The sequence below is a fragment of the Hypanus sabinus genome, chromosome 23 (assembly GCF_030144855.1).
Source record: "Hypanus sabinus isolate sHypSab1 chromosome 23, sHypSab1.hap1, whole genome shotgun sequence".
NCBI classification, from domain to species: domain Eukaryota; kingdom Metazoa; phylum Chordata; class Chondrichthyes; order Myliobatiformes; family Dasyatidae; genus Hypanus; species Hypanus sabinus.
The window spans coordinates 58246330-58273344 of record NC_082728.1 but is presented as its reverse complement, the minus strand read 5'-3'; the positions used below and the strand labels follow the sequence as shown (position 1 = coordinate 58273344).

At 45.0% G+C, this 27015-nt stretch overlaps 1 protein-coding gene across 1 annotated transcript in view; it reads right to left on the bottom strand.

The window, feature by feature from the left end:
* The window catches only part of LOC132380273 (unconventional myosin-XV-like), a 909717-nt gene that overhangs the window by 293866 nt on the left and 588836 nt on the right, over positions 1-27015 (bottom strand). The window contains exon 21 of the mRNA XM_059949029.1: positions 2199-2276. Coding sequence (XP_059805012.1) covers positions 2199-2276 — 78 coding nt within the window. The remainder of the gene's footprint in view (positions 1-2198; positions 2277-27015) is intronic.

The following is a 27015-nucleotide window of genomic DNA, read 5'->3' as shown; positions in this document are numbered from 1 at the left end:
GGATAGTAGAGATACCAGGCAGGATAGTGGAATGTGGGAAGGCAGGGAGACCACCAGTGACCCTGATGACTACAACTGCGAGAAGTCCATCCGACTGCAGCTTCTAACAATCCGCATTAAGGAGCTGGAGCTGGAATTGGATGAACTTCAGATCATTCAGAAGGCTGAGGGGGTGCAGAACACAGGAGGCTGAGTAACATTCAGGAAGGGGAAAGGGGTTAAGGAACCAGTGCAGAGTACAACTGTGGCCATCCCCCTCAACAACAGTATATCACTTTGGACACTGCCAGGGGATGAACTAAAATAGGAAAGTCACAGTGGTCGGTTCTCTGGCACTGTCTAACCTGTAACTCAGAAGGGAACAGGGGGAAAGGGGCACACAGTGGTGACAGAGCATTCATTAGTTAGGGGAATGGACAGGAGACTCTGTGGGTGAGAACAAGATTCCCAGGTAGTATGTTGCCTACAAGGTACCAGGGTCTGGGATATCTCAAATTGGGTCCTCAGCATTCTTAAGCCAGGAGCTGTGATCCATGTAGGTACCAATGATGTAGGTCAGATGAGTGAGGAGGCTCTGCATAGGAATTTTGAGGGAGTTAAAGGACAGGACTTCCAGGGTTGTGATTTCAGGATTGCTACCCAGGGAACTAGGAAAATTATACAGTTTAGTATGTGACTAAGGAGTTGGTGCAGGAGTGAGGGCATAAGATTTTTGGATCATTGGGCTCTGTTCCAGTAAAGATGGGACCTATACAGAAGGGATGGTTTGCACCGAAACTGGAAGAGGACTAATATTCTAACTGGGAGGTTTGTTAATGCTGCACGGTAGGGTTTATACTACAGTTACAGGGGGATGGGAACCAGAGTGCCAGAACAATTAGTGGAGAGGTTGTGGAGGCAGATGTTGTTAAGACCTCAGAAAAAGTCAGGAATCAAATGAGCATGGTGCGACTAGTGTCCTGAACTGTGTACATTTTCATGCAAGAAGTATCATAGGAAAGGCAGATGATAATGCTGAAGATGAGGTAGCAGGTTTACAAACAGAGGCAATGTGTAATGAGGGGAGGTTGTTGATAGGGCAATCAATAGGGTGAGCTGCAATGTAAAATGCAGACAAGATCAAAAAAGGTGACGACAGGTCTGAAGGTTGTATATCTGAATGCGTGCAGTATATGCAATAAGGTAGATGAACCTGCAGCACAGTTGCAGATTGGCAGGTATGATGTTCTGGGCATCACTGAATCACGGCTGAAAGATTATAGCTGGAGCTTACACATTGTATCAAAAGGACAGGCAGGGAAACAGAGGGAGTGCCGTTGCTCTGTTGGTAAAAAATGAAATCAAATCATTCAAAAGAGGTAACACAGGGTAGGTGTTGAATCATCCTGAAACTTCAAGGGTAAAAAGACCCTGATGGAAGTTGTATACAGACCCCCCAAACAGTAGTAGGGATGTGGTCCACAGATTATAACGGGAGATAGAAAATGCATGCCAAAAGGGCAATGTAACTATAGTCATGGGGCATTTCATTATGCAGGTAGATTGGGAAAATCACCTTGGTGCTGGGGGACTTTCTAGAGTGCCTGTGAGATGGCTTTTTAGAGCAGCTTATAGAATACAAGTTGTAGTGTACCACTAGGTACAAGTTGTAGTGTACCACTAGGTACAAGTTGTAGAGTACCACTAGGTACAAGTTGTAGTGTACCACTAGGTACAAGTTGTAGTGTACCACTAGGTACAAGTTGTAGAGTACCACTAGGGGATCAGGTATTCTTGAATGGGTGCTGTGCACTGAACCAGGATTAGAAAAGAACACTGGAGACAAGCTGTTATCTCACAAAGCACTAACCACGTGCGCGACACTCCTTCATGCATTACCATGCTTTTGCCTTTAAATACTGGAAATAGAAATGAAGTGGCAACAGAGCAACTTCTTCCCAATACTTCTGAGCAAAAATTGAGAACAACACCAAGTTCACTATTCCAACCCTGAAGTAACTTCAGTGTTTAAATCATTGTTACGCTTGGTTCAATGATAATAAAGCCCATTAACTTAAGAACAATGAAGACTCCAGCCTTGACTGAATACTCTTCATTGCCTCACTGCCAGGGCACCACTGACAACACTGATGAGATCTCAGGTCAATAAAAATCATCTCCAGTTCCCCAGCCCCTTTGCTGAGCTCTGTATCACAAACCTTATTGTTGCTCTGTATAAACAGTTCCATCACTTCTGGCCTGAGCTGGTCACGGTTCTTATCCAAGAATTTATGGACCTGTGTGAAGGAAATTGATTTGCTTAATTCTGTGTATTATGACTTAATCTTTGTACCAACCAGTTCAATCCAATGAGGATAACGTAACTGGCTGAATCAGTGATCAAATGAAGCAAGGCCCGTGAGTTGGCTGCAGAAGTTGTGCCTCCGCAGTGAGTGGTCAGTGGTAAGTGGGCTTTGCTCAAAAGGATGGAATTTGGGGAGTCCAACAGGCCCAGCAACAGCTGGTAAAAGCAATGTAAAGCTGAGAGGAGTCTGACAGCTTCACAGTTGGGTATGGAAGGACAGCCCTTTGCCTATTTACTTCCATTACCTACCCTCACTCGTCCATCAAAGCCTCCCTCCTGAATTCCCCAGCCACACGCCTACAACAAAGGCAACTTACCACGACCAGTTAACCCACCAGCACAGAGTCTTAGAATACTACAGCATAGAAACAGGGTTTTCAGCATTTCCAGTTTGTTCAAACTATCAATCAGCCAATTCCCATCAACCTTACCTGGACTATAGTCCTCCACGTACACGTAGGCTTCACCAATGTCTTATACAACTGCAGTATAATATTCCAAACCCTGTACTCAATAAGGCCAATGTGCCAAAAGTTCTCTTTACAACTCTTTCTACCTGTGATGCCCTGTCAAGGAATTATGGATCTGTAATCTTCTTCAGTGGCCTACCACTCACTGTGTAAGTGCGACTGTGGTTTGTCCTCACACTTAGAACCATAGAACATTACAGCACAGAAACAGGCCTTTTGGCCCTTCTTGGCTGTGCCGAACCATTTTTCTGCCTAGTTCCACTGACCTGCACCTGAACCATATCCCTCCAAACCCCTCTCATCCATGTACCTGTCCGAGTTTTTCTTGAATGTCAAAAGTGAGACCGCATTCACCACTTCATCTTGCAGCTCATTCCACACTCCCACCACTCTCTGCGTGAAGAAGCCCCCCCAATGTTCCCTTTAAACTTTTCCCCCTTCACCCTTAACCCATGACCTCTGGTTTTTTTCTCCCCTAGCCTCAGTGGAAAAAGCCTGCTTGCATTCACACTATCTATACCCATCATAATTTTATACACCTCTATCAAATCGCCCCTCATTCTTCTACGCTCCAGGGAATAAAGTCCTAACCTATTCAACCTTTCTCTGTAACTCAGATTCTCAAGTCCTGGTAACATCCTTGAAAAACTTATCTGCACTCTTTCAACCTTATTAATATCCTTCCTGTAATTCAGTGACCAAAACTGCACACAATACTCCAAATTCAGCCTCACCAATGCCTTATACAACCTCACCATAGCATTCCAACTCTTATACTCAATACTTTGATTTATAAAGGACAATGTACCAAAAGCTCTCTTAACGACCCTATCTACCTGTGACGCCACTTTTAGGGAATTTTGTATCTGTATTCCCAGATCCCTCTGTTCTACTGCACTCCTCAATGTCCTACCATTTACCTTGTATGTTCTACCTTATTTTGACCTTCTGAAATGCAATACCTCACACTTGTCCACATTAAACTCCATCTGCCATTTTTCAGCCCATTCCTCCAACTGGTCCAAATCCCTCTGCAAGCTTTGAAAACCTTCCTCACTGTCCACTACACCTCCAATCTTTGTATCATCAGCAAATTTGCTGATCCGATTTGCCACATTATCATCCAGATCATTGATATAGATGACAAGAAACAATTGACCCAGCACTGATCCCTGTGGCACACCACTAGTCATAGGCCTCCACTCAGAGAAGCAATCCTCCACTATCACTCTCTGACTTCTCCCATTGAGCCAATGTCTAATCCAATTTACTACCTCACCATGTATACCAAGCGACTGAATCTTCCTAACTAACCTCCCATGCGGGACCTTGTCAAAGGCCTTACTGAAGTCCATGTATACAACATCCACTGCCTTCCCTTCATCCACTTTGCTGGTAACTTCCTCGAAAAGCTCTAATAGACTTGTCTGCAATAAACTACACCTGCCATTTTACAGTCTATTTCACTAGCTGCTCCAGATCCTGCTGTAAACTTTGATAGCTTTCTTTGCTGTCCACTACAGCCCCAGTCTTTGCGGATGTGGGCAGAAACTGGAGCAGCTGAGTGAACCCACATAGTCACAGAGAAAACGTACAAACTCCACATGTTCTGATAGCTGCCTCAAGAAGCTCTTTATGAAGCGCAGGTGAACCAGAATTGTCCTTCAAGGGAGTAAATCCACAATTAGTCCTCAGTCTGCCCTAGAGCTGAGTCCACACCAATCAATGAATAATATAAATAAACCATATAACAGCCATAAAGACTGGTGACAGTCCCTGCAACGGGTCCAGGTGGTTTTAACATGGAATTCTTCAAAGTATTTGGTCCAAAATTGTCACCTCTGCTCTTACGAATGTTGAATCACTCCAGGGCAGCTTCCAGATTGCCACCTACTTTATGTAAAGCTCGTGTTCCTCTGATTCCAAAACTAGGCCGTGATCCCGAGATGGTTTCATCATATTGCCCCATTTCACTGCTGCCCATTGAAACCAAAATTCTCGGAGAAAGTCCTGGCCAATAGGTTAAAAGAATGCATTTGTCCTGACAAAGGGTCTTGGCCCAAAACGTCGACAGTGCTTCTCCTTATAGATGCTGCCTGGCCTGCTGTGTTCCACCAGCATTTTGTGTGTTGTTGTTTGAATTTCCAGCATCTGCAGATTTCCTCGTGTTTGCATTTGTTCTATTATTCATCCAGATCAAACTGGCTTTATGCTAGGTAGTTTACATATGTATTTTAATTTGCATCATCTTTTCAATATTTTATATACAAAACATGCAGAAGAGACTGTAGTCATTTCATTAGATACGCAACATGTGGAATGGCCAGATATGATGTTTGCACTTAAGAAATTTGGATTTGGATCATCTTTCATCAAATGGATTGAGATAATTTATTCACACCCATCTGCCTCTATTAACACTAATCAGAATATTTCTTCCCCTTTTGCAATTCATCGTGGGACTCATCAAGGCTGACCCCTTTCTCCGTTTTTGTTTGCAGTTATCATTGAGCCACTGGCTGTTAGCATCAGACAGGAGTCTTTGATATCTCCCATTGATATGCATGGACATAAACATCACCTTTCATTATACGCTGACAATTATATATCACCAGCCCACAAACATCGATACCCGCCCTTATGACACTAATTAATAATTTTGGTAGTTTCTCAGGTTTCTCTATTAATTGGGATAAGAGTGAACTAATGGCAGTCACTGCAATGGTTAATACAGAGTATTTACAGTCTATTCCCTTTAAAATAACTTAGGATAATTTTTCCCATGTTGGTGTGTCTATTACAAAAAGCACAGACGACCTTTTGCAAGTGAATTGGTGAAACGACGTTGAGCAGGTTGAGTGCAATATTGACATTTGGAAAACCCTTCCAATTTCTTTGGTGGGGAGGGTTTACGCAGTCAAGATGATTGTACTGCCACGATTTTTTCATCTTTTCCAGTCAATTCCATGTTTTATTCCTCTGTCATATTTTAAGCAATTGGATTCAATTATTATACCCTTTATTTGGAATGATAAAGCCATTACTAAATTAAATTACTAAATTTTAGAATTACTAAAAAACACTTGTCAAAGCCCAAGGAAGCAGGAGGTTTTGCCCTACCGGATGTTAAATGTATTACTGGGCTGCCCACCTATCCATTCTTGCATGGTGGAAAAAAGGCCCATCATCTACCTCAGACTCGTGCCCAGCTTCGTTACTCATTGAGCGAGTTATTGGAGAGGGTTCAGAGAAGATTCACTAGAATGATTCCGGGAATGAGAGGGTTAACATATGAGGAACGTTTGACCACTCTTGGACTGTACTCCTTGAAGTTTAGAAGAATGAGGGGGGACCTCATAGAAACATTTCAAATGTTGAAAGGCATGGACAGAGTGGATGTGGTGAAGTTGTTTCCCATGGTGAGGGAGTCTAATACGAGAGGACATGACTTGAGGATTGCAGGCAACCCATTCTGAACAGAGATGCGAAAACATTATTTTAGCCAGAGGGTGGTGAATCTGTGGAATTTGTTGCCACGGGTGGCAGTGGAGGCCAAGTCATTGGGTGTAGTTAAGGCAGAGATTGATAGGTATCTGAGTAGTCAGGGCATCAAAGGTTATGGTGAGAAGGTGGGGGAATGGGACTAAAGGGGAGATTGGATCAGCTCATGATGAAATGGCAGAGCAGACTCGATGGGCCGAATGGCCAACTTCTGCTCCTTTGTCGTATGGTCTAGGACTTCCTTAGAGCTCTCCTTAATAGCCCCACTGCAGTTAATAAGTCACATTTTAGTAAAAGCTTTGTGGTTGGCAGCACTATAAGAATTTGGAAGCAGATTCAACTACACATTAAGGCCCCAAAAACTTATATTGACACTCCAATTTGTGACAATCATACCTTTTTGCCTGGCCTGAATGATACTGTTTCTTCGTCCTGGAAACAGAGTGGCATCTGTAGTGTACTGACCTATATATTAATGTAAACTTTGCCTCATTTGCGCAGTTACAAGCAGTTTACAATATCCCTCCATCTACTTTTTTTAGATAATTACAAATTTGAGATTATATTAGCAAATATATACCTAATTTTGAAGTTTTAGACAAACATGAGTCCCTGGAAACAATAAATAAATTTGATCTGGTTACTCATAGTGCCATATCCTATTTTTATCAGATCCTGCATAATAGAGCTCGGGTGAATACTGCAGGTCTTAAACAGGCATGAATGGATGAAGTAGGTATAGAACTGACAGAGGAGGTCTGGGATGAGTGGTTAAAGAGTATACATGATTGTTCGGTCAATGTCAGACACAGACTTATACTGTTTAAAACATTGCATAGACTCCATTATTCCAAAGAAAAGTTACACAGTTTCTACCCTGATGTTTCACCAGTTTGTAATAGATGTAAATCTGAGAACTTGTCACATTCATTCTGGTCATGTTGTTATGCATACTGGAGAAGTATTTTTCACTGTTTCTCTGAGGCTTATGGGAAGCGGTGGGAACCAAACCCGCTCGTAGCCATCCTTGGAGCAACAAGCTCCCTATCTTCAGCCAATAAGTATGAGAAAGTGGCTGTATTGTTTGGAATGGTGATGGCAAAGAAGTTAATCCTGCAAATGTGGAAAATGGACACTGTGCCTACGTACGATCTGCGGCTGAGAGAAATGGCAAATACTTTATATTTGGAGAGACTGAGACTGTGGAATGAGGACAGAGGGGATATCTTTGATATATGATAAGAGACCCTGTATTTCTTACGGGGTGAGGACTGAGATGATATTGGTGCGGTGCGCTTCTGCTGTGCATGTTTATTTTTGCCTTTATAATATTACCCCTTTCGCTGCTCAATATTTAATTTGAATTTGTTATGGTCATGGGTTTCCTCAATGTGCTGTATCTTTGGTTTATTGTTTGTTTGCAGAAAAAAAAGAATAAAAAATATATTACAGACAGTCACTGCATGATAGAACATTTTCGTTGGTGCTTCACTCGGTTTCTAATCCATAACATATCTTCCCAATGGGTGTTCAAAAAGAGAGTGTGAAGGAAACTTCACTCTTAATCTAAATACCCTTTACTGCCCCTGGATATTTGACAGGAGATCTAAGGAAGGCATCACTCATGCGGTGTCTCTCCTGTGAAAACCTGAGTACATAATCTATGCAGGGTGTTACTGTGTATATACATGTGTGGGACAGTGTTCAGGGAGTGTTACTGAGTATCTACATGTGTGGGACAGTGTTCAGGGAGTGTTACTGAGTATCGACATGAGAGGGACAGTGTTCAGGGAGTGTTACTGAGTATCTACATGTGTGGGACAGTGTTCAGGGAGTGTTACTGAGTATCTACAGGAGTGGGACAGTGTTCAGGGAGTGTTACTGAGTATCGACATGACAGGGACAGTGTTCAGGGAGTGTTACTGAGTATCTACATGTGTGGGACAGTGTTCAGGGAGTGTTACTGAGTATCTACATGAGTGGGACAGTGTTCAGGGAGTGTTACTGAGTATCTACATGTGTGGGACAGTGTTCAGGCAGTGTTACTGAGTATCTACATGTGTGGGACAGTGTTCAGGGAGTGTTACTGAGTATCTACATCTGTGGGACAGTGTTCAGGGAGTGTTACTGAGTATCGACATGTGTGGGACAGTGCTCAGGGAGTGTTACTGAGTATCTACATGTATGGGACAGTGTTCAGGGAGTGTTACTGAGTATCTACATGTGTGGGACAGTGTTCAGGGAGTGTTACTGAGTATCTACATGTGTGGGACAGTGTTCAGGGAGTGTTACTGAGTATCTACAGGTGTGGGACAGTGATCAGGGAGTGTTACTGAGTATCTACATGTGTGGGAGAGTGTTCAGGGAGTGTTACTGAGTATCTACATGTGTGGGACAGTGATCAGGGAGTGTTACTGAGTATCTACATGTGTGGGACAGTGTTCAGGGAGTGTTACTGAGTATCTACATGTGTGGGACAGTGTTCAGGGAGTGTTACTGAGTATCGACATGTGAGGGACAGTGTTCAGGGAGTGTTACTGAGTATCTACATGTGTGGGACAGTGTTCAGAGAGTATTACTGAGTATCTACATGTGTGGGACAGTGTTCAGGGAGTGTTACTGAGTATCGACATGTGTGGGACAGTGTTCAGGGAGTGTTACTGAGTATCTACATGTGAGGGACAGTGTTCAGGGAGTGTTACTGAGTATTTACATGTGTGGGACAGTGTTCAGGGAGTGTTACTGAGTATCTACATGTGTGGGACAGTGTTCAGGGAGTGTTACTGAGTATCTACATCTGTGGGACAGTGTTCAGGGAGTGTTACTGAGTATCTACATGTATGGGACAGTGTTCAGGGAGTGTTACTGAGTATCTACATGTGTGGGACAGTGTTCAGGGAGTGTTACTGAGTATCTACATGTGTGGGACAGTGTTCAGGGAGTGTTACTGAGTATCTACATGTATGGGACAGTGTTCAGGGAGTATTACTGAGTATCTACATGAGAGGGACAGTGTTCAGGGAGTGTTACTGAGTATCTACATGTGAGGGAAAGTGTTCAGGGAGTGTTACTGAATATCTACATCTGTGGGACAGTGTTCAGGGAGTGTTACTGAGTATCTACATGAGAGGGACAGTGTTCAGGGAGTGTTACTGAGTATCTACATGTGAGGGAAAGTGTTCAGGGAGTGTTACTGAGTATCTACATGTGTGGGACAGTGTTCAGGGAGTGTTACTGAGTATCTACATGTGTGGGACAGTGTTCAGGGAGTGTTACTGAGTATCTACATGTGTGGGACAGTGTTCAGGGAGTGTTACTGAGTATCTACATGTGTGGGACAGTGTTCAGGGAGTGTTACTGAGTATCTACATGTGTGGGACAGTGTTCAGGGAGTGTTACTGAGTATCTACATGTGTGGGACAGTGATCAGGGAGTGTTACTGCGTATCTACATGTGAGGGACAGTGTTCAGGGAGTGTTACTGAGTATCTACATGTATGGGACAGTGTTCAGGGAGTGTTACTGAGTATCTACATGAGAGGGACAGTGTTCAGGGAGTGTTACTGAGTATCTACATGTGAGGGAAAGTGTTCAGGGAGTGTTACTGAATATCTACATCTGTGGGACAGTGTTCAGGGAGTGTTACTGAGTATCTACATGTGTGGGACAGTGTTCAGGGAGTGTTACTGAGTATCTACATGTGTGGGACAGTGTTCAGGGAGTGTTACTGAGTATCTACATGTGAGGGACAGTGTTCAGGGAGTGTTACTGAGTATCTACATGTATGGGACAGTGTTCAGGGAGTGTTACTGAGTATATACATGTGTGGGACAGTGTTCAGGGAGTGTTACTGAGTATCGACATGTGAGGGACAGTGTTCAGGGAGTGTTACTGAGTATCTACATGTGTGGGACAGTGTTCAGAGAGTATTACTGAGTATCTACATGTGTGGGACAGTGTTCAGGGAGTGTTACTGAGTATCGACATGTCTGGGACAGTGTTCAGGGAGTGTTACTGAGTATCTACATGTGAGGGACAGTGTTCAGGGAGTGTTACTGAGTATCTACATGTGTGGGACAGTGTTCAGGGAGTGTTACTGAGTATCTACATGTGTGGGACAGTGTTCAGGGAGTGTTACTGAGTATCTACATGTGTGGGACAGTGTTCAGGGAGTGTTACTGAGTATCTACATGAGAGGGACAGTGTTCAGGGAGTGTTACTGAGTATCTACATGTATGGGACAGTGTTCAGGGAGTGTTACTGAGTATCTACATTAGAGGGACAGTGTTCAGGGAGTGTTACTGAGTATCTACATGTATGGGACAGGGTTCAGGGAGTGTTACTGAGTATCTACATGAGAGGGACAGTGTTCAGGGAGTGTTACTGAGTATCTACATGTGAGGGAAAGTGTTCAGGGAGTGTTACTGAGTATCTACATGTGTGGGACAGTGTTCAGGGAGTGTTACTGAGTATCTACATGTGTGGGACAGTGTTCAGGGAGTGTTACTGAGTATCTACATGTGTGGGACAGTGTTCAGGGAGTGTTACTGAGTATCTACATGTGTGGGACAGTGTTCAGGGAGTGTTGCTGAGTATCTACATGTGAGGGACAGTGTTCAGGGAGTGTTACTGAGTATCTACATGTGTGGGACAGTGTTCAGGGAGTGTTACTGAGTATCTACATGTGTGGGACAGTGTTCAGGGAGTGTTACTGAGTATCTACATGTGTGGGACAGTGTTCAGGGAGTGTTACTGAGTATCGACATGAGAGGGACAGTGTTCAGGGAGTGTTACTGAGTATCTACATGTGTGGGACAGTGTTCAGGGAGTGTTACTGAGTATCTACAGGAGTGGGACAGTGTTCAGGGAGTGTTACTGAGTATCTACATGTGTGGGACAGTGTTCAGGCAGTGTTACTGAGTATCTACATGTGTGGGACAGTGTTCAGGGAGTGTTACTGAGTATCTACATCTGTGGGACAGTGTTCAGGGAGTGTTACTGAGTATCGACATGTGTGGGACAGTGCTCAGGGAGTGTTACTGAGTATCTACATGTATGGGACAGTGTTCAGGGAGTGTTACTGAGTATCTACATGTGTGGGACAGTGTTCAGGGAGTGTTACTGAGTATCTACATGTGTGGGACAGTGTTCAGGGAGTGTTACTGAGTATCTACATGTGTGGGACAGTGATCAGGGAGTGTTACTGAGTATCTACATGTGTGGGAGAGTGTTCAGGGAGTGTTACTGAGTATCTACATGTGTGGGACAGTGATCAGGGAGTGTTACTGAGTATCTACATGTGTGGGACAGTGTTCAGGGAGTGTTACTGAGTATCTACATGTGTGGGACAGTGTTCAGGGAGTGTTACTGAGTATCGACATGTGAGGGACAGTGTGCAGGGAGTGTTACTGAGTATCTACATGTGTGGGACAGTGTTCAGAGAGTATTACTGAGTATCTACATGTGTGGGACAGTGTTCAGGGAGTGTTACTGAGTATCGACATGTGTGGGACAGTGTTCAGGGAGTGTTACTGAGTATCTACATGTGAGGGACAGTGTTCAGGGAGTGTTACTGAGTATTTACATGTGTGGGACAGTGTTCAGGGAGTGTTACTGAGTATCTACATGTGTGGGACAGTGTTCAGGGAGTGTTACTGAGTATCTACATCTGTGGGACAGTGTTCAGGGAGTGTTACTGAGTATCTACATGTGAGGGACAGTGTTCAGGGAGTGTTACTGAGTATCTACATGTATGGGACAGTGTTCAGGGAGTGTTACTGAGTATCTACATGAGAGGGACAATGTTCAGGGAGTGTTACTGAGTATCTACATGTATGGGACAGTGTTCAGGGAGTGATACTGAGTATCGACATGAGAGGGACAGTGTTCAGGGAGTGTTACTGAGTATCTACATGTGTGGGACAGTGTTCAGGGAGTGTTACTGAGTATCTACATCTGTGGGACAGTGTTCAGGGAGTGTTACTGAGTATCGACATGTGTGGGACAGTGTTCAGGGAGTGTTACTGAGTATCGACATGTGTGGGACAGTGTTCAGGGAGTGTTACTGAGTATCTACATGTATGGGACAGTGTTCAGGGAGTGTTACTGAGTATCTACATGTGTGGGACAGTGTTCAGGGAGTGTTACTGAGTATCTACATGTGTGGGACAGTGTTCAGGGAGTGTTACTGAGTATCTACATGTGTGGGACAGTGATCAGGGAGTGTTACTGAGTATCTACATGTGTGGGACAGTGTTCAGGGAGTGTTACTGAGTATCTACATGTGTGCGACAGTGATCAGGGAGTGTTACTGAGTATCTACATGTGTGGGACAGTGTTCAGGGAGTGTTACTGAGTATCTACATGTGTGGGACAGTGTTCAGGGAGTGTTACTGAGTATCTACATGTATGGGACAGTGTTCAGGGAGTATTACTGAGTATCTACATGAGAGGGACAGTGTTCAGGGAGTGTTACTGAGTATCTACATGTGAGGGAAAGTGTTCAGGGAGTGTTACTGAATATCTACATCTGTGGGACAGTGTTCAGGGAGTGTTACTGAGTATCTACATGAGAGGGACAGTGTTCAGGGAGTGTTACTGAGTATCTACATGTGAGGGAAAGTGTTCAGGGAGTGTTACTGAGTATCTACATGTGTGGGACAGTGTTCAGGGAGTGTTACTGAGTATCTACATGTGTGGGACAGTGTTCAGGGAGTGTTACTGAGTATCTACATGTGTGGGACAGTGTTCAGGGAGTGTTACTGAGTATCTACATGTGTGGGACAGTGTTCAGGGAGTGTTACTGAGTATCTACATGTGTGGGACAGTGTTCAGGGAGTGTTGCTGAGTATCTACATGTGAGGGACAGTGTTCAGGGAGTGTTACTGAGTATCTACATGTGTGGGACAGTGTTCAGGGAGTGTTACTGAGTATCTACATGTGTGGGACAGTGTTCAGGGAGTGTTACTGAGTATCTACATGTGTGGGACAGTGTTCAGGGAGTGTTACTGAGTATCTACATGTGAGGGACAGTGTTCAGGGAGTGTTACTGAGTATCTACATGTATGGGACAGTGTTCAGGGAGTGTTACTGAGTATATACATGTGTGGGACAGTGTTCAGGGAGTGTTACTGAGTATCGACATGTGAGGGACAGTGTTCAGGGAGTGTTACTGAGTATCTACATGTGTGGGACAGTGTTCAGAGAGTATTACTGAGTATCTACATGTGTGGGACAGTGTTCAGGGAGTGTTACTGAGTATCGACATGTCTGGGACAGTGTTCAGGGAGTGTTACTGAGTATCTACATGTGAGGGACAGTGTTCAGGGAGTGTTACTGAGTATCTACATGTGTGGGACAGTGTTCAGGGAGTGTTACTGAGTATCTACATGTGTGGGACAGTGTTCAGGGAGTGTTACTGAGTATCTACATGTGTGGGACAGTGTTCAGGGAGTGTTACTGAGTATCTACATGAGAGGGACAGTGTTCAGGGAGTGTTACTGAGTATCTACATGTATGGGACAGTGTTCAGGGAGTGTTACTGAGTATCTACATTAGAGGGACAGTGTTCAGGGAGTGTTACTGAGTATCTACATGTATGGGACAGGGTTCAGGGAGTGTTACTGAGTATCTACATGAGAGGGACAGTGTTCAGGGAGTGTTACTGAGTATCTACATGTGAGGGAAAGTGTTCAGGGAGTGTTACTGAGTATCTACATGTGTGGGACAGTGTTCAGGGAGTGTTACTGAGTATCGACATGTGTGGGACAGTGTTCAGGGAGTGTTACTGAGTATCTACATGTGTGGGACAGTGTTCAGGGAGTGTTACTGAGTATCTACATGTGAGGGACAGAGTTCAGGGAGTGTTACTGAGTATCTACATGTGTGGGACAGTGTTCAGGGAGTGTTACTGAGTATCTACATGTGTGGGACAGTGATCAGGGAGTGTTACTGAGTATCTACATGTGAGGGACAGTGTTCAGGGAGTGTTACTGAGTATCTACATGTATGGGACAGTGTTCAGGGAGTGTTACTGAGTATCTACATGAGAGGGACAGTGTTCAGGGAGTGTTACTGAGTATCTACATGTGAGGGAAAGTGTTCAGGGAGTGTTACTGAATATCTACATCTGTGGGACAGTGTTCAGGGAGTGTTACTGAGTATCTACATGTGTGGGACAGTGTTCAGGGAGTGTTACTGAGTATCTACATGTGTGGGACAGTGTTCAAGGAGTGTTACTGAGTATCTACATGTGAGGGACAGTGTTCAGGGAGTGTTACTGAGTATCTACATGTATGGGACAGTGTTCAGGGAGTGTTACTGAGTATATACATGTGTGGGACAGTGTTCAGGGAGTGTTACTGAGTATCTACATGTGTGGGACAGTGTTCAGGGAGTGTTACTGAGTATCTACATGTGTGGGACAGTGTTCAGGGAGTGTTACTGAGTATCTACATGTGAGGGACAGTGTTCAGGGAGTGTTACTGAGTATCTACATGTGTGGGACAGTGTTCAGGGAGTGTTACTGAGTATCCACATGTGTGGGACAGTGTTCAGGGAGTGTTACTGAGTATCTACATGTGTGGGACAGTGTTCAGGGAGTGTTACTGAGTATCTACATGAGAGGGACAGTGTTCAGGGAGTGTTACTGAGTATCTACATGTATGGGACAGTGTTCAGGGAGTGTTACTGAGTATCGACATGAGAGGGACAGTGTTCAGGGAGTGTTACTGAGTATCTACATGTGTGGGACAGTGTTCAGGGAGTGTTACTGAGTATCGACATGTGTGGGACAGTGTTCAGGGAGTGTTACTGAGTATCTACATGTATGGGACAGTGTTCAGGGAGTGTTACTGAGTATCTACATGTGTGGGACAGTGATCAGGGAGTGTTACTGAGTATCTACATGTGTGGGACAGTGTTCAGGGAGTGTTACTGAGTATCTACATGTGAGGGACAGTGTTCAGGGAGTGTTACTGAGTATCTACATGTGTGGGACAGTGTTCAGGGAGTGTTACTGAGTATCTACATGTGTGGGACAGTGATCAGGGAGTGTTACTGAGTATCTACATGTGAGGGACAGTGTTCAGGGAGTGTTACTGAGTATCTACATGTATGGGACAGTGTTCAGGGAGTGTTACTGAGTATCTACATGAGAGGGACAGTGTTCAGGGAGTGTTACTGAGTATCTACATGTGAGGGAAAGTGTTCAGGGAGTGTTACTGAATATCTACATCTGTGGGACAGTGTTCAGGGAGTGTTACTGAGTATCTACATGTGTGGGACAGTGTTCAGGGAGTGTTACTGAGTATCTACATGTGTGGGACAGTGTTCAAGGAGTGTTACTGAGTATCTACATGTGAGGGACAGTGTTCAGGGAGTGTTACTGAGTATCTACATGTATGGGACAGTGTTCAGGGAGTGTTACTGAGTATATACATGTGTGGGACAGTGTTCAGGGAGTGTTACTGAGTATCTACATGTGTGGGACAGTGTTCAGGGAGTGTTACTGAGTATCTACATGTATGGGACAGTGTTCAGGGAGTGTTACTGAGTATCTACATGTGTGGGACAGTGATCAGGGAGTGTTACTGAGTATCTACATGTGTGGGACAGTGTTCAGGGAGTGTTACTGAGTATCTACATGTGTGGGACAGTGTTCAGGGAGTGTTACTGAGTATCTACATGTGTGGGACAGTGTTCAGGGAGTGTTACTGAGTATATACATGTGTGGGACAGTGTTCAGGGAGTGTTACTGAGTATCAACATGTGTGGGACAGTGTTCCGAGAGTGTTACTGAGTATCTACATGTGTGTGACAGTGTTCAGGGAGTGTTACTGAGTATCTACATGTGTGGGACAGTGTTCAGGGAGTGTTACTGAGAATCGACATGAGAGGGACAGTGTTCAGGGAGTGTTACTGAGTATCTACATGTGTGGGACAGTGTTCAGGGAGTGTTACTGAGTATCTACATGAGTGGGACAGTATTCAGGGAGTGTTACTGAGTATCGACATGAGAGGGACAGTGTTCAGGGAGTGTTACTGAGTATCTACATGTGTGGGACAGTGTTCAGGGAGTGTTACTGAGTATCTACATGTGTGTGACAGTGTTCAGGGAGTGTTACTGAGTATCTACATGTGTGGGACAGTGTTTAGGGAGTGTTACTGAGTATCTACATGAGAGGGACAGTGTTCAGGGAGTGTTACTGAGTATCTACATGTATGGGACAGTGTTCAGGGAGTGTTACTGAGTATCTACATCTGTGGGACAGTGTTCAGGGAGTGTTACTCAGTATCGACATGTGTGGGACAGTGTTCAGGGAGTGTTACTGAGTATCTACATGTGTGTGACAGTGTTCAGGGAGTGTTACTGAGTATCTACATGTGTGGGACAGTGTTCAGGGAGTGTTACTGAGAATCGACATGAGAGGGACAGTGTTCAGGGAGCGTTACTGAGTATCTACATGTGTGGGACAGTGTTCAGGGAGTGTTACTGAGTATCTACATGAGTGGGACAGTATTCAGGGAGTGTTACTGAGTATCGACATGAGAGGGACAGTGTTCAGGGAGTGTTACTGAGTATCTACATGTGTGGGACAGTGTTGAGGGAGTGTTACTGAGTATCTACATGTGTGTGACAGTGTTCAGGGAGTGTTACTGAGTATCTACATGAGAGGGACAGTGTTCAGGGAGTGTTACTGAGTATCTACATGTATGGGACAGTGTTCAGGGAGTGTTACTGAGTATCTACATCTGTGGGACAGTGTTCAGGGAGTGTTACTCAGTATCGACATGTGTGGGACAGTGTTCAGGGAGTGTTACTGAGTATCTACATGTATGGGACAGTGTTCAGGGAGTGTTACTGAGTATCTACATGTGTGGGACAGTGTTCAGGGAGTGTTACTGAGTATCTACATGTGTGGGACAGTGTTCAGGGAGTGTTACTGAGTATGGACATGAGAGGGACAGTGTTCAGGGAGTGTTACTGAGTATCTACATGTGTGTGACAGTGTTCAGGGAGTGTTACTGAGTATCTACATGTGTGGGACAGTGTTTAGGGAGTGTTACTGAGTATCTACATGAGAGGGACAGTGTTCAGGGAGTGTTACTGAGTATCTACATGTATGGGACAGTGTTCAGGGAGTGTTACTGAGTATCTACATGTGTGGGACAGTGTTCAGGGAGTGTTACTGAGTATCTACATGTGTGGGACAGTGTTCAGGGAGTGTTACTGAGTATCTACATGTGAGGCACAGTGTTCAGGGAGTGTTACTGAGTATCTACATGTATGGGACAGTGTTCAGGGAGTGTTACTGAGTATATACATGTGTGGGACAGTGTTCAGGGAGTGTTACTGAGTATCTACATGTGTGGGACAGTGATCAGGGAGTGTTACTGAGTATCTACATTTGTGGGACAGTGTTCAGAGAGTATTACTGAGTATCTACATGTGTGGGACAGTGTTCAGGGAGTGTTACTGAGTATCGACATGTCTGGGACAGTGTTCAGGGAGTGTTACTGAGTATCTACATGTATGGGACAGTGTTCAGGGAGTGTTACTGAGTATCTACATGTGTGGGACAGTGTTCAGGGAGTGTTACTGAGTATCTACATGTGTGGGACAGTGTTCAGGGAGTGTTACTGAGTATCTACATGTGAGGGACAGTGTTCAGGGAGTGTTACTGAGTATCTACATGTATGGGACAGTGTTCAGGGAGTGTTACTGAGTATATACATGTGTGGGACAGTGTTCAGGGAGTGTTACTGAGTATCTACATGTGTGGGACAGTGATCAGGGAGTGTTACTGAGTATCTACATGTGTGGGACAGTGTTCAGGGAGTGTTACTGAGTATCTACCTGTGTGGGACAGTGATCAGGGAGTGTTACTGAGTATCTACATGTGTGGGACAGTGTTCAGGGAGTGTTACTGAGTATCTACATGTGTGGGACAGTGTTCAGGGAGTGTTACTGAGTATCTACATGAGAGGTACAGTGTTCAGGGAGTGTTACTGAGTATCTACATGTGAGGGAAATTGTTCAGGGAGTGTTACTGAGTATTTACATCTGTGGGACAGTGTTCAGGGAGTGTTACAGAGTATCTACATGTGTGGGACAGTGTTCAGAGAGTGTTACTGAGTATCATGTGAGGGACAGTGTTCAGGGAGTGTTACTGAGTATATACATGTGTGGGACAGTGTTCAGGGAGTGTTACTGAGTATCAACATGTGTGGGACAGTGTTCCGAGAGTGTTACTGAGTATCTACATGTGTGGGACAGTGTTCAGGGAGTGTTACTGAGTATCTACATGTGTGGGACAGTGTTCAGGGAGAGTTACTGAGTATCTACATGTGTGGGGCAGTGTTCAGGGAGTGTTGCTGAGTATCTACATGTGATGGACAGTGTTCAGGGAGTGTTACTGAGTATCTACATGTGTGGGACAGTGTTCAGGGAGTGTTACTGAGTATCTACATGTGTGGGACAGTGATCAGGGAGTGTTACTGAGTATCTACATGTGTGGGACAGTGTTCAGGGAGTGCTACTGAGTATCTACATGTGAGGGACAGTGTTCAGGGAGTGTTACTGAGTATCTACATGTATGGGACAGTGTTCAGGGAATGTTACTGAGTATCTACATGAGAGGGACAGTGTTCAGGGAGTGTTACTGAGTATCTACATGTGAGGGAAAGTGTTCAGGGAGTGTTACTGAGTATCTACATCTGTGGGACAGTGTTCAGGGAGTGTTACTGAGTATCTACATGTGTGGGACAGTGTTCAGAGAGTGTTAGTGAGTATCATGTGAGGGACAGTGTTCAGGGAGTGTTACTGAGTATCGACATGTGTGGGACAGTGTTCAGGGAGTGTTACTGAGTATCAACATGTGTGGGACAGTGTTCAGGGAGTGTAACTGAGTATCGACATGTGTGGGACAGTGTTCAGGGAGTGTTACTGAGTATCAACATGTGTGGGACAGTGTTCAGGGAGTGTTACTGAGTATCTACATGTGTGGGACAGTGTTCAGGAAGTGTTACTGAGTATCTACATGTGAGGGACAGTGTTCAGGGAGTGTTACTGAGTATCTACATGTGTGGGACAGTGTTCAGGGAGTGTTACTGAGTATCTACATGTGTGGGACAGTGTTCAGGGAGTGTTACTGAGTATCTACATCTGTGGGACAGTGTTCAGGGAGTGTTACTGAGTATCTACATGTGTGGGACAGTGTTCAGAGAGTGTTAGTGAGTATCATGTGAGGGACAGTGTTCAGGGAGTGTTACTGAGTATCGACATGTGTGGGACAGTGTTCAGGGAGTGTTACTGAGTATCAACATGTGTGGGACAGTGTTCAGGGAGTGTAACTGAGTATCGACATGTGTGGGACAGTGTTCAGGGAGTGTTACTGAGTATCAACATGTGTGGGACAGTGTTCAGGGAGTGTTACTGAGTATCTACATGTGTGGGACAGTGTTCAGGAAGTGTTACTGAGTATCTACATGTGAGGGACAGTGTTCAGGGAGTGTTACTGAGTATCTACATGTGTGGGACAGTGTTCAGGGAGTGTTACTGAGTATCTACATGTGTGGGACAGTGTTCAGGGAGTGTTACTGAGTATGGACATGTGAGGGACAGTGTTCAGGGAGTGTTACTGAGTATCTACATGTGTGGGACAGTGTTCTGGGAGTGTTACTGAGTATCTACATGTGTGGGACAGTGATCAGGGAGTGTTACTGAGTATCTACATGTGTGGGACAGTGTTCAGGGAGTGTTACTGAGTATCTACATGTGTGGGACAGTGATCAGGGAGTGTTACTGAGTATCTACATGTGTGGGACAGTGTTCAGGGAGTGTTACTGAGTATCTACATGTGTGCGACAGTGTTCAGGGAGTGTTACTGAGTATCTACATGAGAGGTACAGTGTTCAGGGAGTGTTACTGAGTATCTACATGTGAGGGAAAGTGTTCAGGGAGTGTTACTGAGTATTTACATCTGTGGGACAGTGTTCAGGGAGTGTTACTGAGTATCTACATGTGTGGGACAGTGTTCAGAGAGTGTTACTGAGTATCATGTGAGGGACAGTGTTCAGGGAGTGTTACTGAGTATATACATGTGTGGGACAGTGTTCAGGGAGTGTTACTGAGTATCTACATGTGTGGGACAGTGTTCAGGGAGTGTTACTGAGTATCTACATGTGTGGGACAGTGTTCAGGGAGTGTTGCTGAGTATCTACATGTGATGGACAGTGTTCAGGGAGTGTTACTGAGTATCTACATGTGTGGGACAGTGTTCAGGGAGTGTTACTGAGTATCTACATGTGTGGGACAGTGATCAGGGAGTGTTACTGAGTATCTACATGTGTGGGACAGTGTTCAGGGAGTGTTACTGAGTATCTACATGTGAGGGACAGTGTTCAGGGAGTGTTACTGAGTATCGACATGTGTGGGACAGTGTTCAGGGAGTGTTACTGAGTATCTACATGTGAGGGACAGTGTTCAGGGAGTGTTACTGAGTATCTACATGTATGGGACAGTGTTCAGGGAATGTTACTGAGTATCTACATGAGAGGGACAGTGTTCAGGGAGTGTTACTGAGTATCTACATGTGAGGGAAAGTGTTCAGGGAGTGTTACTGAGTATCTACATCTGTGGGACAGTGTTCAGGGAGTGTTACTGAGTATCTACATGTGTGGGACAGTGTTCAGAGAGTGTTAGTGAGTATCATGTGAGGGACAGTGTTCAGGGAGTGTTACTGAGTATATACATGTGTGGGACAGTGTTCAGGGAGTGTTACTGAGTATCAACATGTGTGGGACAGTGTTCAGGGAGTGTTACTGAGTATCTACATGTGTGGGACAGTGTTCAGGGAGTGTTACTGAGTATCTACATGTGAGGGACAGTGTTCAGGGAGTGTTACTGAGTATCTACATGTATGGGACAGTGTTCAGGGAGTGTTACTGAGTATCTACATGAGAGGGACAGTGTTCAGGGAGTGTTACTGAGTATCTACATGTATGGGACAGTGTTCAGGGAGTGTTACTGAGTATCGACATGAGAGGGACAGTGTTCAGGGAGTGTTACTGAGTATCTACATGTGTGGGACAGTGTTCAGGGAGTGTTACTGAGTATCTACATCTGTGGGACAGTGTTCAGGGAGTGTTACTGAGTATCGACATGTGTGGGACAGTGTTCAGGGAGTGTTACTGAGTATCGACATGTGTGGGACAGTGTTCAGGGAGTGTTACTGAGTATCTACATGTATGGGACAGTGTTCAGGGAGTGTTACTGAGTATCTACATGTGTGGGACAGTGTTCAGGGAGTGTTACTGAGTATCTACATGTGTGGGACAGTGTTCAGGGAGTGTTACTGAGTATATACATGTGTGGGACAGTGTTCAGGGAGTGTTACTGAGTATCAACATGTGTGGGACAGTGTTCCGAGAGTGTTACTGAGTATCTACATGTGTGTGACAGTGTTCAGGGAGTGTTACTGAGAATCGACATGAGAGGGACAGTGTTCAGGGAGTGTTACTGAGTATCTACATGTGTGGGACAGTGTTCAGGGAGTGTTACTGAGTATCTACATGAGTGGGACAGTATTCAGGGAGTGTTACTGAGTATCGACATGAGAGGGACAGTGTTCAGGGAGTGTTACTGAGTATCTACATGTGTGGGACAGTGTTCAGGGAGTGTTGCTGAGTATCTACATGTGTGTTACAGTGTTCAGGGAGTGTTACTGAGTATCTACATGTGTGGGACAGTGTTCAGGGAGTGTTACTGAGTATCTACATGAGAGGGACAGTGTTCAGGGAGTGTTACTGAGTATCTACTTGTAAGGGACAGTGTTCAGGGAGTGTTACTGAGTATCTACATCTGTGGGACAGTGTTCAGGGAGTGTTACTCAGTATCGACATGTGTGGGACAGTGTTCAGGGAGTGTTACTGAGTATCTACATGTATGGGACAGTGTTCAGGGAGTGTTACTGAGTATCTACATGTGTGGGACAGTGTTCAGGGAGTGTTACTGAGTATCTACATGTGTGGGACAGTGTTCAGGGAGTGTTACTGAGTATCTACATGTGTGGGACAGTGATCAGGGAGTGTTACTGAGTATCTACATGTGTGGGACAGTGTTCAGGGAGTGTTACTGAGTATCTACATGTGTGGGACAGTGATCAGGGAGTGTTACTGAGTAACTACATGTGTGGGACAGTATTCAGGGAGTGTTACTGAGTATCTACATGTGTGGGACAGTGTTCAGGGAGTGTTACTGAGTATCGACATGTGAGGGACAGTGTTCAGGGAGTGTTACTGAGTATCTACATGTGTGGGACAGTGTTCAGAGAGTATTACTGAGTATCTACATGTGTGGGACAGTGTTCAGGGAGTGTTACTGAGTATCGACATGTGTGGGACAGTGTTCAGGGAGTGTTACTGAGTATCTACATGTGAGGGACAGGTGTTCAGGGAGTGTTACTGAGTATCTACATGTGTGGGACAGTGTTCAGGGAGTGTTACTGAGTATCTACATGTGTGGGACAGTGTTCAGGGAGTGTTACTGAGTATCTACATGTGTGGGACAGTGTTCCGGGAGTGTTACTGAGTATCTACATGTGAGGGACAGTGTTCAGGGAGTGTTACTGAGTATCTACATGTATGGGACAGTGTTCAGGGAGTGTTACTGAGTATCTACATGAGAGGGACAGTGTTCAGGGAGTGTTACTGAGTATCTACATGTATGGGACAGTGTTCAGGGAGTGTTACTGAGTATCGACATGAGAGGGACAGTGTTCAGGGAGTGTTATTGAGTATCTACATGTGTGGGACAGTGTTCAGGGAGTGTTACTGAGTATCTACATCTGTGGGACAGTGTTCAGGGAGTGTTACTGAGTATCGACATGTGTGGGACAGTGTTCAGGGAGTGTTACTGAGTATCGACATGTGTGGGACAGTGTTCAGGGAGTGTTACTGAGTATCTACATGTATGGGACAGTGTTCAGGGAGTGTTACTGAGTATCTACATGTGTGGGACAGTGTTCAGGGAGTGTTACTGAGTATCGACATGTGTGGGACAGTGTTCAGGGAGTGTTACTGAGTATCGACATGTGTGGGACAGTGTTCAGGGAGTGTTACTGAGTATCGACATGTGTGGGACAGTGTTCCGGGAGTGTTACTGAGTATCTACATGTGTGGGACAGTGTTCAGGGAGTGTTACTGAGTATCTACATGTGTGGGACAGTGTTCAGGGAGTGTTACTGAGTATCGACATGTGTGGGACAGTGTTCAGGGAGTGTTACTGAGTATCTACATGTATGGGACAGTGTTCAGGGAGTGTTACTGAGTATCTACATGTGTGGGACAGTGTTCAGGGAGTGTTACTGAGTATCGACATGTGTGGGACAGTGTTCAGGGAGTGTTACTGAGTATCGACATGTGTGGGACAGTGTTCAGGGAGTGTTACTGAGTATCGACATGTGTGGGACAGTGTTCAGGGAGTGTTACTGAGTATGTACATGTGTGGGACAGTGTTCAGGGAGTGTTACTGAGTATCTACATGTGTGGGACAGTGTTCAGGGAGTGTTACTGAGTATCTACATGTGTGGGACAGTGTTCAGGGAGTGTTACTGAGTATCTACATGTGTGGGACAGTGTTCAGGGAGTGTTACTGAGTATCTACATGTGTGGGACAGTGATCAGGGAGTGTTACTGAGTATCGACATGAGAGGGACAGTGTTCAGGGAGTGTTACTGAGTATCTACATGTGTGGGACAGTGTTCAGGGAGTGTTACTGAGTATCGACATGTGTGGGACAGTGTTCAGGGAGTGTTACTGAGTATCTACATGTGTGGGACAGTGTTCAGGGAGTGTTACTGAGTATCGACATGTGTGGGACAGTGTTCAGGGAGTGTTACTGAGTATCGACATGTGTGGGACAGTGTTCAGGGAGTGTTACTGAGTATCTACATGTGTGGGACAGTGTTCAGAGAGTATTACTGAGTATCTACATGTGTGGGACAGTGTTCAGGGAGTGTTACTGAGTATCGACATGTGTGGGACAGTGTTCAGGGAGTGTTACTGAGTATCTACATGTGAGGGACAGTGTTCAGGGAGTGTTACTGAGTATCTACATGTGTGGGACAGTGTTCAGAGAGTATTACTGAGTATCTACATGTGTGGGACAGTGTTCAGGGAGTGTTACTGAGTATCGACATGTGTGGGACAGTGTTCAGGGAGTGTTACTGAGTATCTACATGTGAGGGACAGTGTTCAGGGAGTGTTACTGAGTATATACATGTGTGGGACAGTGTTCAGGGAGTGTTACTGAGTATCAACATGTGTGGGACAGTGTTCCGAGAGTGTTACTGAGTATCTACATGTGTGGGACAGTGTTCAGGGAGTGTTACTGAGTATCTACATGTGTGGGACAGTGTTCAGGGAGTGTTACTGAGTATCGACATGAGAGGGACAGTGTTCAGGGAGTGTTACTGAGTATCTACATGTGTGGGACAGTGTTCAGGGAGTGTTACTGAGTATCTACATGAGTGGGACAGTGTTCAGGGAGTGTTACTGAGTATCGACATGAGAGGGACAGTGTTCAGGGAGTGTTACTGAGTATCTACATGTGTGGGACAGTGTTCTGGGAGAGTTACTGAGTATCTACATGTGAGGGACAGTGTTCAGGGAGTGTTACTGAGTATCTACATGTGTGGGACAGTGTTCAGGGAGTATTACTGAGTATCTACATGTGTGGGACAGTGTTCAGGGAGTATTACTGAGTATCTACATCTGTGGGACAGTGTTCAGGGAGTGTTACTGAGTATCGACATGTCTGGGACAGTGTTCAGGGAGTGTTACTGAGTATCTACATGTGTGGGACAGTGTTCAGGGAGTGTTACTGAGTATCTACATGTATGGGACAGTGTTCAGGGAGTGTTACTGAGTATCTACATGTGTGGGACAGTGTTCAGGGAGTGTTACTGAGTATCTACATGTTTGGGACAGTGTTCAGGGAGTGTTACTGAGTATCTACATGTGTGGGACAGTGTTCAGAGAGTATTACTGAGTATCTACATGTGTGGGACAGTGTTCAGGGAGTGTTACTGAGTATCTACATGTGTGGGACAGTGTTCAGGGTCTGTTACTGAGTATCTACATGTGAGGGACAGTGTTCAGGGAGTGTTACTGAGTATATACATGTGTGGGACAGTGTTCAGGGAGTGTTACTGAGTATCAACATGTGTGGGACAGTGTTCCGAGAGTGTTACTGAGTATCTACATGTGTGGGACAGTGTTCAGGGAGTGTAACTGAGTATCTACATGTGTGGGACAGTGTTCAGGGAGTGTTACTGAGTATCTACATGTGAGGGACAGTGTTCAGGGAGTGTTACTGAGTATCTACATGTATGGGACAGTGTTCAGGGAGTGTTACTGAGTATCTACATGAGAGTGACAGTGTTCAGGGAGTGTTACTGAGTATCGACATGGGAGGGACAGTGTTCAGGGAGTGTTACTGAGTATCTACATGTGTGGGACAGTGTTCAGGGAGTGTTACTGAGTATCTACATGAGTGGGACAGTGTTCAGGGAGTGTTACTGAGTATCTACATGTGTGGGACAGTGTTCAGGCAGTGTTACTGAGTATCTACATGTGTGGGACAGTGTTCAGGGAGTGTTACTGAGTATCTACATCTGTGGGACAGTGTTCAGGGAGTGTTACTGAGTATCGACATGTGTGGGACAGTGTTCAGGGAGTGTTACTGAGTATCTACATGTATGGGACAGTATTCAGGGAGTGTTACTGAGTATCTACATGTGTGGGACAGTGTTCAGGGAGTGTTACTGAGTATCTACATGTGTGGGACAGTGTTCAGGGAGTGTTACTGAGTATCTACATGTGTGGGACAGTGATCAGGGAGTATTACTGAGTATCTACATGTGTGGGACAGTGTTCAGGGAGTGTTACTGTGTATGTAGATATGTGGGTCAGTGTTCAGGGAGTGTTACTGAGTATCTACATGTGAGGGACAGTGTTCAGAGAGTATTACTGAGTATCTACATGTGTGGGACAGTGTTCAGGGAGTGTTACTGAGTATCGACATGTGTGGGACAGTGTTCAGGGAGTGTTACTGAGTATCTACATGTGAGGGACAGTGTTCAGGGAGTGTTACTGAGTATCTACATGTGTGGGACAGTGTTCAGGGAGTGTTACTGAGTATCTACATGTGTGGGACAGTGTTCAGGGAGTGTTACTGAGTATCTACATGAGTGGGACAGTGTTCAGGGAGTGTTACTGAGTATCGACATGAGAGGGACAGTGTTCAGGGAGTGTTACTGAGTATCTACATGTGTGGGACAGTGTTCAGGGAGTGTTACTGAGTATCTACATGAGTGGGACAGTGTTCAGGGAGTGTTACTGAGTATCTACATGTGTGGGACAGTGTTCAGGCAGTGTTACTGAGTATCTACATGTGTTGGACAGTGTTCAGGGAGTGTTACAGAGTATCTACATCTGTGGGACAGTGTTCAGTGAGTGTTACTGAGTATCGACATCTGTGGGACAGTGTTCAGGGAGTGTTACTGAGTATCTACATGTATGGGACAGTGTTCAGGGAGTGTTACTGAGTATCTACATGTGTGGGACAGTGTTCAGGGAGTGTTACTGAGTATCTACATGTGTGGGACAGTGTTCAGGGAGTGTTACTGAGTATCTACAT